Source organism: Anabrus simplex, chromosome 1 (assembly GCF_040414725.1).
Source record: "Anabrus simplex isolate iqAnaSimp1 chromosome 1, ASM4041472v1, whole genome shotgun sequence".
NCBI classification, from domain to species: domain Eukaryota; kingdom Metazoa; phylum Arthropoda; class Insecta; order Orthoptera; family Tettigoniidae; genus Anabrus; species Anabrus simplex.
Genome location: NC_090265.1, coordinates 1,657,466,342 through 1,657,477,994, shown reverse-complemented (window position 1 = coordinate 1,657,477,994; position 11,653 = coordinate 1,657,466,342). Strand labels below are relative to the sequence as shown.

The 11,653-nt window shown below is 41.5% G+C and overlaps 1 protein-coding gene across 1 annotated transcript; it reads right to left on the bottom strand.

Annotated features, from left to right (window-relative positions):
- Positions 1 to 442: 442 nt before the first annotated feature.
- LOC136858662 (trypsin-1) lies at positions 443 to 11,278 on the bottom strand. Its single transcript, XM_067138376.2, has 5 exons — positions 11,166 to 11,278; positions 9,496 to 9,590; positions 6,932 to 7,020; positions 6,704 to 6,842; positions 443 to 886 (listed from the first exon to the last, which is right to left on the bottom strand). Exons 1-5 carry the CDS (start codon positions 11,209 to 11,211, stop codon positions 482 to 484), a joined length of 774 nt encoding a protein of 257 aa, XP_066994477.2. The 5' UTR covers positions 11,212 to 11,278; the 3' UTR covers positions 443 to 481.
- Positions 11,279 to 11,653: the final 375 nt, after the last annotated feature.

Below are 11,653 nucleotides of genomic sequence, written 5' to 3'. Positions count from 1 at the left end.
TTTCTTTCTTTCTTTCTTTGATCTATAGCCCTAATATTAGAAGAAGATTTCTGACAGCTAGCTCATGAGGGAGAGGCTACTACACTGCTATTGATGACAAGTGAAAAGTCTGGCAATAGCAATCAACTCCAAGTGCACAGCATTCTCGTCTCAATGGCGACCGAAGTGGGTCCGCCCTCGTTTCCATGGCAACCATATCCCTACTCCCTTCTGTCCTACGCTAGCTGTCAGAAAGTTTGCTTTAATGTTAGGACTACACATATGTTTGTCATTATATAATTATAGCCTAATGATTTTCCCTACTTGTTCCTACGTAAAATAGTAACGTATAGTGCTGGTTCTGACATAAATGATTAAATTATCATGAGCGGTTGTGAGTAGTTGTTTCATCATTTGCTGAGGACCTTGCAAAGTAAAGGAATTCTTATAATAATTCCAAAGGTAACTTAAGAGAAATCATTTATTTCCATTAGTAACAAGTCTATATTCCAGTCTTTTCGGTGACCCAGCTCCTGAGGTTAGCGACATCAGCGGCGACTCCAGGGTACTTAGGGCGAGCACAACCCAAACCCCATGAAACGAGTCCCACGAGTTCGCCGTTGGCGACGTAAGGGCCACCAGAGTCTCCTTGACAGGCGTCCTTGCCTCCTGTTGAAAGACCGGCGCACAACATGCTGTCAGTGACTCCTCCGTACTGCTCGTAGGCTTGGCTGCATTGATCGTGATCGATCACTGGTACCTGAACCTGCTTCAGCTGCAGAGGAGAGTAACCTCCCTCAGAGGTAGCACCCCAGCCGGTGATGGTGACAAGCGTACCAACAGCGGGACTTACAGTTGCTAGAGGAATGGCGGCGATTCCATCACCAAACCTGAATTTGGTGGCAACCTGTAAAAGTTAAGCGAGAGATGTGCAGATTATTATGAAACTCAACACTAATTCTGAATATTAATTTATAGTTCACCATTACTTTCGTCCATAAAGAAAACCACTCTGATTTGCAGTGCATTGTGATTTATTACTTTTTCTTATGTTACTGTCTTGCCCGCCTAGTTGCCATGATAGTTATCTTTATGGTCCGATACCAAGGTTAGCTGATTCGAGTCCCGTTGGTCGAAACAAAAGTCATCATCACAATGCTGAAGGGCAGGGTAAAAGAGGTGGTCATAAAGGCTAACGTTTCTAATCACTAGATGCGTGCCACAAGCCTGGATTCACCTTCAAACTTCTCCGCAGTGTTCCGCTGTTGATGGTGATTCTTCCGTCGGATGGGAACGTATAGCATTGAGGAGAACCCTTGGCGCTATTCGATAGAAGTAGTCTATGTGCCGGCGCCGGGTTTCACCCTATCTCTTCCTACCATCATATCACGTCATTCATTTCATCTCATTAACTCCTCCGATGAGATTAACGTCAGTAAGGGCATCCGGTCGCAAAACTCGCTATGAAGATTCGTCTCACTTCCTATACCCGATCCCACAGAAAGCGGGACAAGGATTATTTATGCTTACGTACATTATTGTGATACTATTTTGTAAATATGTTGTTGTTTTTGTTGTTGTTCGGGTCATCATACGAGTACCAAAGACAGATTTGATGCAGCGCTCCATATCACCCTATCCTATATTAACCTTTAGATTTACATAACTACTATATCCTAAATATATTCTAAACTGTTTGTCACATTCGTAACCTGGCTTACCGCTGCCGTCATTACCACCTACACTTCCCGCAAGAACTAACTGAACAAGTCCTGGATGTTTTAAGATGTGTCCTATCATTCTATCCATATTTCTGGTCAAATTTCGTCAAGTCGTTCTCCTCACACCAACTCGGTTCAGTATCACTTAATTCTGGATTCGGTCTCCCAGTTAACCGTACTTGGATTTGCCGACCATCTACACTATGTTGTCCGGACCACGTTTCATCGTTTATATCAAGGGTCTTTCAGAACTGTGGCACATTACGTAGCATTCTTCCTTATACTTTTCCACCATTTTCTGGTTTCGGAAATTTGTACGGAACTATACCAGACTTTCGGCCGGATGCCCTTCCTGACGTCAGCCCTAGGTTGAGATATGTATTCACTATTGTGTGTTACTGTGGTGATTTTCTCATGTGCTGTATTGTATATAAATTAAATTGTGTATTACGACGAATGCTAACACCCAGTCCCCGAGCTAGACGAATTAACCAGACAAATTTAAAATCCAAGAAACTGAATCAAATCGAACCCGAGGCCCACTGACCGAAATACTAGTACGCTGACAATTCAGCCAAGGAGCCGCTCTGGTAGATCGTACAGTACTGTACTGTATTTCACAGTAGATAAGTTATGGGTTATTTGTATGTATGCCTACTCTGTTGTCCCATTTCCTGATACGGGATCGAGAATAAGGTGAGATATTATACGGTATATTTTTATGGTCGGATGCCCTTCCTGACGCCAACCTCAGTTGAGGAGATAAACTGAATGATGAGAATGAATATGGGTAAGGAAGTGGAAGGAATCGGCTGTGGTCTGTGAATAGAGACTGCCCCGGCATTTGCCTGGAAGTGATAATGGGAAAGCATAGAATCAATCAGTCACTACTGATCTGCATTTCGGGCAGTCGCCCAGCTGGCAGATTCCCTATATGTTGTTTTCCTAGCCTTTTCGTAAATTATCGCAAAGAAATTGGAAAATTATCGAACATTTCCCTTGGTAAGTTATTCCAATCCCTAACTCCCCTTCCTACAAACGAATATTTTCCCCAATTTGTCCTCTTGAATTCCAACTTTATCTTCATAGCACTTGGTCGAGCAGCTCGTCTTCTTTCTCCCAAGTCTTCCCAGCCCAAACTTTCCAACATTTTTGTAACGCTACTCTTTCCTACATTCAAAGACACCACGCAGACTTATTCGACTACTAATGTCATTTCATGCCATCTGTCCACTGGCGGCTCGGAACATAGCACTTAGTCGAGCAGCTCGTCTCCTTTCGCCCAAGTCTTCCCAGCCCAAACTTTGCAACATTTTTGTAACGCTACTCTTTTGTCGGAAATCACCCAGAAAAAATCGAGCTGCTTTTCTTTGGATTTTTTCAGTTCTTGAATTAAGTATTCCTGGTGAGGGTCCCATACACTGGAACCATACTCTAGTTGGGGTCTTACCAGAGACTTACATGCCCTCTCCTTTACATCCTTACTACGACCCCTAAATACGCTCATAACCATGTGCAGAGATCTGTACCCTTTATTTACAATCACATTTATGTGATTACCCCAATGAAGGTCGTTTCTTATATTAACACCTAGATACTTACAATGATCCCCAAAAGGAACTTTCACCCCATCAACACCGTAATTAAAACTGAGAGGACTTTTTCTATTTGTGAAACTCACAACCTGACTTTTAACCCCGCTTATCATCATACCATTGCCCACCGTCCATCTTACAACACTGTCGAGGTCACCCTGCAGCCGCTCACAATCTTGTAACTTATCTGTTAATCTGTACAAAATAACATCATCTGCAAACAGCCTTATCTCCGATTCCACTTCTTTACACATATCATAGATATATATATAACAAAACATAAAGGTCCAATAATAACCTTGAGGAATTCCCCTCTTAATTATTAAAGGGTCAGATAAAGTTTCGCCTACTCTAATTCTCTGAGTTCTATTTTCTAGAAATATAGCAACCCTTTCAGTCACTCTTTTTTCTAGTCCAATAGCACTCATTTTTGCCTGTAGTCTTCCATGATCTCCCCTATCAAAAGCCTTAGATAGGTCAGTCGCAATACAGTCCATTTGGCCTCCTGAATCCAGGATATCTGCTATATCTTGCTGAAATCCTACAAGCTGAGCTTCAGTGGAATAACCTTTCCTAAACCCAAACTGCCTTTTGTCAAACCAGTTATTAATTTCGCAAACATGTCTAATATAATCGGAAAGAATGCTTTCCCAATGCTTAAATGCAATGCATGTCAAACTGACTGGCCTGTAATTTTTAGCATTATGTCTATCACCCTTTCCTTTATACACAGGGGCTACTATAGCACCTCTCCATTCATTTGGTATAGCTCCTTCAACCAAACAATAATCAAATAAGTATTTCAGATATGGTACTGTATCCCAACCCATTGCCTTTAATATATTCCCAGAAATCTTATCAATTCCAGCTGCTTTTCTAATTTTCAACCTTTGTATCTTACTGTAAATGTCATTGTTATCATAGGTAAATTTTAATACTTCTTTAGTATTACTCAGCTCCCCTATCTGGATATTATCCTTGTAACCAACCATCTTTACATACTGATGACTGAATACTTCTCACTTTTGAAGATCCTCGCATACACACTCCCCTTGTACATTAATGATTCCTGGAATGTCCTTCATTGAACCTGTTTTAGCCTTGAAGTACCTATACATACCCTTCCATTTTTCACTAAAATTTGTATGACCACCAATTATGCTTGCCATCATGTTATCCTTAGCTGACTTCTTTGCTAGATTCAGTTTCCTAGTAAGTTCCTTCAATTTCTCCTTACTTCCATAACCATATCTAACTCAATTTCGTTCCAAACTGCACCTCCTTCTTAGTCTCTTTACTTCTTTGTTATAATATACTGGATCTTTACCATTCCTTACCACCTTTAAAGGTACAAACCTATTTTCACATTCCTCAACCATTCTCAGGACAGCCGACGGTGGGGCTTGAATTAATTTGTCTCCCGAGTGCGGAGCTTGGCTCCAAAACGTAGCGCGTTGAGATGTGCGGCCACTCCACTCGGATAAATAATAATTATTATTATTATTATTATTATTATTATTATTATTATTATTTGATTATAGGTGCCTCTATGGATCACTGGTAGCGTGTAGGCCTCGGGATCTCAAGATAGCGGGTTCAAACCCGGCGGAGGCTGTCAGATTGTTGAAGGGCGGAGAAAAGTCCATTCGACACTCCATGTCGTACGATGTCGGCATGTGAAAGATCTCTGCTGACATATTTGTTGTTTACTGGACAAAATTCATTGAATCTCAGCCATAGAAGCCCAAGAGAGTTTCGGTTTGCTCTGTCTGCCATGTAGTGGTCCTAGAGTAAAACGGAACGTCGAAATTGACAAGCAGACAGCCAGATTGCGAAAAATTAAAATGTCTGCAATGGTAGCTGAGGCCATACATTATTATTATTATTATTATTATTATTATTATTATTATTATTATTATTATTATTATTATTATTATTATTATTATTATTATTATTATTATTTTGCTAGTTGCTTTACGTCGCACCGACACAGATAGGTCTTATGGCGACGATGGGACAGGAAAGGCCTAGGAATGGGAAGGAAGCGGCCGTGGCCTTAATTAAGGTACAGCCAGCATTTGCCTGGCGTGAAAATGGGAAACCACGTAAAACCATCTTCAGGGCTGCCGACAGTGGGGTTCGAACCCACTATCTCCTGGATGCGAACTCGCAGCTGCGCGCTCCTAACCGCACGGCCAACTCGCCTGGTATTATTATTATTATTATTATTATTATTATTATTATTATTATTATTATTATTATTATTATTATTATTATTATTATTATTATTATTATTATTATTATTATTATTATTTCCATCTCTGCGGTGTATTGGTTAGTGCTATTACCTGTCATCCCCGGAAGCCCGGGGTTTGATTTCCGTCTCTCCCAGGAAATTTGCAAAGTGGTGCGAGTATTGGAACGGGGTCCACTCAACCTCAGGAGGTGAACTGAGTAGAGGGGATTCGATTCCCACCTCAGCTGTACTCGAAGTGGTTTTACGTGATTAACAACTCCTTCTCCGGGCAAATGCCTGTATGGTACCTAACTTAATGCCACGGCCGCTTCTTTGCCTATACATTCCAATCTTCCAATCCCCCATTCAACATAGCAGATGACGGCACCTGGCTGATGTAGTGGTCCTCCTCCCCAGATGTACCCCCTATCAAATGTCCCACGCTCCAAGATATTGCACTTCAGGCGGTAGAGGTGGGATCTTTCGCTGAATCCGGGGGAAATACCATCCCTGGAGGGTAAATGGTTTCAATAAAAATTAGAATAAATAATAAAGTTACAAGTGTATTCTCTTCGGTACAGGCGAGTTCCTAGCGGGCTGATGATTCCCCGTGCCTCTATGCTCTCCTCTTGATATGATTATCATTCAAGATACCGACCGTAGACGAGATGTCTCTTAGGGACACTCGATGGATATGAACAGACTTGGCTCGTAGAGAAACAGGTAGGCGAAGAGGCACCAAAAGAGTGTCACACTATGCAGGGGTCCTCAGAGTAATAGACTGCCCGCTATCCAATCCTAGACTCACCGCAAAGCCGTAACTAGGGATGTACATGACTGAAACCTTAAAATTCGGAGTCTCGACTCCATCGAATCAGAACACCGCATGGAGCTTCGCGACTCCAAGCTAACCGGACCTAGGTACGAGTTAGCCGAGTGGAACAGTCAACGACTTCTCACCAAGCGGCCGCTGTTCGATTCCCGAATGCCAGCTCACAGTTACGTGACCCAAACAGCGTATACAACTCACTCGGTGTGAGATGAATATCCAGCATACCTCTAACCGTTGGCAGGTCCAGGCTTGGAATACTATTGAAGATATTTGCTTAAACATTATTTTCGGAAAGTGAATTGGACAGTTTCTTTAACGACATACTTATTAGTGAGCTTACCTTCAGAACAGAGATGTCGTTGTCGATGGTGTACCAGTCGTATTGCTCGCTGATGATAATTCTTGCCACCTCGTACACCTCACCACCCTCTTCCACAATGCTGCTGCCGGCTCGGAGGCTCACTTCATCTTCATACACTCTGTTGAAATGGAAACATAAACATGAGACTTGATCTTAATTTAAGTACTTCAATATGAGTGTAGATAATTAACAAGATAATCCCCTTACCCATCAGAGCAATGAGCTGCGGTTATAGCCCAGTCTTCGCTGATGATGGAGGCTCCACACATGTGGTAGTCGTAGTACTGGTACGACAGCTGTGGGAAGAAAACAGTTATGAAATCGATGTCTTTATTCTGAAAGAATATTGATTCGAATATGCGAGATGTTATTATTCACAGGGAACAACACCGAAATTTGCTAGACGTGACTTTACAGGTCAGAGAACATGCAAGTGAGTGTTCAGAATTTTCTATTTGCAGTGCCGTCAGCGAGTTTGCTCTTTTCAACTACGTCAGTGGACAACAAATTAAGGCCTGTGGGGAGAGGGGACGTATAAGAACGAATATAAACTTCATCTCATTTTTGAACATTGATTGATATCGTCAGATTTCAAGTACAGTAAGCCAGGGAAGAAAAGCTTTCAATAATAATGTTATTTGTTTTACGTCCCACTAACTACTTTTTTGGGTTTTCGGAGACGCCGAGGTGCCGGAATTCTGTCCCGCAGGAGTTCTATTTACGTGCCGGTAAATCTACCGACACGAGGCTGACGTATTTGAACACCCTCAAATACCACCGGACTGAGCCAGGATCGAACCTGCCAAGTTGGGATCAGAAGGCCAGCGCCTCAACCGTCTGAGCCACTCAGCCCGGCAGAAAAGCTTTTTTCTATTCAAATCCAATATTGGGACCTTATTGGCCAAGGTTCGATGCCATCTCATTCCAAGCCACGCAAACTCCGTACTAGGCACACCACCTTATTGTTAAATATAAGTGATCTAGGCGTTGTATAATATCGGTGATGCGGCCAAAGTGTAGCTCAAGGCCTATTAAGACTTGCTGTCATATGCGGAAAGTACTCCGATCGTTGATTAAATTAATATCTTCGTTAGCATAGTGACGCTCCATTCGCCCCTCCCTTTTTGCATTCGGTTCCATAGCTATTGACGCGTACCTTGCCGTCTGGGCCGCACTTTGAGCAATACTGAATTACAATAAACTTTATAATTTTAACTGAAGTCTAAAATGCCGAGGTATGAAATGTCGATCTGTTTCGCAGTAATTCGCGCAGTAATCTTGGAATATTCAGTCTCAAATCGTTTTATCAAGTTGGCACAATATGTATTTCTGCCAATTTTGTGGGCGGGACGATCAACATTTTATCTTCCTTCTGTGTTCTTTTCTGAACTGGACCAAGCCACAAAGTGCTTGCGACTCGATGCTACAAAGTCGAGGTTCATGTTGAGGAATCGGATGCATAAATAAAACTGGAAAACACCTTGAATCCCTTGTTCATTTACCTGTAAGGTTACTATATACACTACCTTAGAATTTCACAAGTGCTGACTAGGAATGCTGGCTATTACATTCTGCCAGCACGAGTTCGGAGTCTACGTGCTGTCATATGTCTTTGACCACCGTAATTACCACAGAACCATTTCAAATCCTAACCTACCACCTTTTGGTTGCAAATTACACCCACCTTATCAATGAAAATAAATCACTTAACAATTTTTCTGCCACTACCCCGCTACGATCTTCTCACTCTGAAACTCGTTGTCAGTCATCGCGATTGAACATTAAACTATGATTTACAGATGGATTTCTGAGCGTTCTGAGTAGGGATGGTAAATCTATCGTCATAATCATGAACAAGTGGCTGATTCACAGTGATAAACAGCGAATCCGTAAAAGTGTTTCGTCGAGTCCCTGTCCTCCCTCGAAAATACTGAAGAAAGCACAGGATTCAAATTTAGTATTATGCTCACCTTCCACATCAGTTTCATCTTTTTCAGGTCAGGTCAGTTATTCCACAAAATAAAAGTGCGGAAATATCAAGACGATTATCTAAAACTATGTTTAACTAACATTCTTATGAATAAACAGGAAAGGCCGCAGTGTGTTCTTTGTTTCGATATTTCAGCCAACTATAATTTAAAATCTGTAGAACTTGCAAGACACTTCCAGACAAAACTTCCAAAGCATAATGAGTAAACCTGTCGACATTTTTAAGCGTCACGAGTAAATTTCAAATCCCAAGTAAATCATGCTACAGTTTCTAAGAAAATACTAAGAGCTCCTTGGAGGTTTTATTTAAATTTCAACAAAGGTGACTGCCATCTTGCGTCTTCTAATCTTGGGGTAGGCTAGTACTGTTTAGGATTTCAGCATTTTCTCAGCACGGGATCAGCTCTTCCTCAAGCTACCTTGGTACTCCCCCAGTTGACTGTCCAGTAGATTCTCTGCCCTTTTTCATACGGCCTTAGTCAGGACCTTGTGCGTTAGTGCGAGGAGAGAGGTCCATCGGTAGTTGTCCGCGTCTTTATGTTCTCCTTTCTTGTGAAGGGGGTGAATCAAATCTGAGGTCTAATCAGATGACAACTTCTCCGTTTCTTCGACGTTCTGAAAAATATCCGCGAGGTGGTTCATAACCTTACTATCAACACTTTTCCAGCGTTCTGATACAATTGGATTTCACTGAAATATATGTAACGTATAGCATACCGACTGATCGGTTAAGCTATGTAAACAAGAGATTCGTTTTAGTAAAACGTGACAAAATTACTCACCTGGTAGGGGAAATCCTTGATGTCGGCATCAGTACCGCCTACGATACGGCTCCCACCTCGGAGATGGGGCCTTCTCAGAGTTCGTGGAGCTGCCTCTGTGGAAGCGATACAAACAGTATTTAATTAAAAGGTTCACCTTATATATTACTAACACAACATATTCTCACATGCAGATTTTTTTAACGAAAGTCGCACGAAAACAACTGTCCACCGAACATGTTAGGTCTAGACATCTCAGCAAAGTATTCGATCTTACTCTTACAGATATCACCGTTCGGTGTTGTAGAATGCGGCTCGGACCGGCGCGTCGTCTCGGAGCGACTCGGCTAAGCTCGGCTCAACTAGGCTGGTATTTGGAGCGCTGCGGAGCAAGTGAGGAAGAGGGAGACGGGGGGAGCGAAAGAGACAGGCTTGGGGAAAGAGAGAGACAACGCTATTGCTCCAAATCGAGGAGTGGGGGTCTGCACTGTGGTCAACCTAGCAAAATCGTCTTTTCTACCGTGCAATGCACCGGTGCATGCACCCTGAGAGGCCCTGCTTTAGTAAGTCAACTGGAAGACACCTGGTCTACGTTCACTCTTTTTAGTTACGCTTGTCTGTGCTCTGAAAAATAATAAACTACTACTAAAATGATTTCATTCCGTACGTTGACGGGGTACAACGGGCCGCGTAGAGCATGACAGGGGAGGCTATAAAAGTAACTGTCCCAGCATTGGCCTTAGTGAAGAGAATGAAAAACCATTCTCAGGACAGCCGACGGTGGAACCAGCCCACCGCCTCCTAAAGCAGAGTTTTAAAGCCACGGTAAGGCCGTGGAAAAAGTAACCTAAGCTACTCTACTCCGTCAAACTACTAAGGCAAAAATTAATATAAAAGAATTGAATAAGAACAACATATTCGAAAGTGGATGAAGGAAAACCAGAAAGACCGTATGAGCCGCAAACAGTACGTCTACTACCACAATCAACACTTTGGAGATATATACGCCCGATAACAGTCAAGTAGTCATCTAATCAATGGAAATCGAAAATCATGAAATTTCACGACTTACGCAGGACATCCCAGTCAGAAAAATATAATTATTTATCAAACTCTGCGCATTAAATTATTTCTAACATTCACCCACCTGTTGTATAATTTGCCCAAATTATGTTTGTCCACTTTGACGCAGCCCTCCCACATTTGTATCCCTTTCATGATGGTCCTTCATGACCTGCATATTTGCCAATAAGACAAAAATCTCCGCTTGTAAAATTAATGGATCGTGACCAAGATTAAAATACAGCCTTGCTCCGCATCGGTGCATTCTAGTGCCCTCCCCAATACTACTGGTTTTTGATCTTTATGCATTCCATAATGATCCCATATTCGATTTCGTAAAATTCTTCTCATCGATTTATTACGATCCGAATAAGGTATTATAAAATTCTTCTCAAATGAGAGCTGACTAAGCGTTTCCAACAATATCATATTCACTTGTTTAGCATCGAAATGAATATAAATATTGCAATTATTAAGTCGGAAAGTTTCTCTAAGTGTTGACCAAAGATATTAATGAATTTCCCTTTTGTCGTTACGCATCCCTCTGGAAGGATATTAGGATAATCTGGATTAATCTTTACTGACAATCAAATTGACTCCTCTTTATGTTATGTTAAAATGAAACTTACCAAGGCAGCAGACGAGGGCAGCAGTGATTACAAGGAAGCGAAACATTTTGGTGTGTTTGGCCAACGAACATGCAATCAATTTATAGTTCGCGTTATCGCAACTGTCTGAAGAGTATCTGTGATCTTTATATCTACAGTACTTAATAGTTCATCTAGTATAATGCTCTTAAGTCATGATCAAAGGTCCAAAATTCCCATTCATTAAGTACTCGAAATAATGTCTTCAAGGTTACAAAAAGACTGATGACCTGTCACAAGTAATTGGGCAAGAATACACCCTAATTACGTTTAAAACCTGAACAAGAACTGAGTGATGAACAAGGCTATAATTAAATCTCAATACAAATACTTGCGAAACTTTATTGATAGCGTAAAAATGATGGGATAATAATGCAATTCCAGTAACAAATCACCTTATTCACCTCTCAATCACAATTTGACACAGATTTACATCTGGAATTTCAAACGATAGTTTTTGATATACGAGA

Bases quoted from the DNA above. Each gene is read 5' to 3' on its own strand.
- LOC136858662 (XM_067138376.2), bottom strand. From the start codon at position 11,211: ATGTTTCGCTTCCTTGTAATCACTGCTGCCCTCGTCTGCTGCCTTG. The intron at 7,021-9,495 runs GTGAGTAATTTT...TTCTTCCCACAG, and splicing joins TCAAGGATTTCCCCTACCAG to CTGTCGTACCAGTACTACGA. The intron at 887-6,703 runs GTAAGCTCACTA...TAACTTTTACAG, and splicing joins ACGACATCTCTGTTCTGAAG to GTTGCCACCAAATTCAGGTT.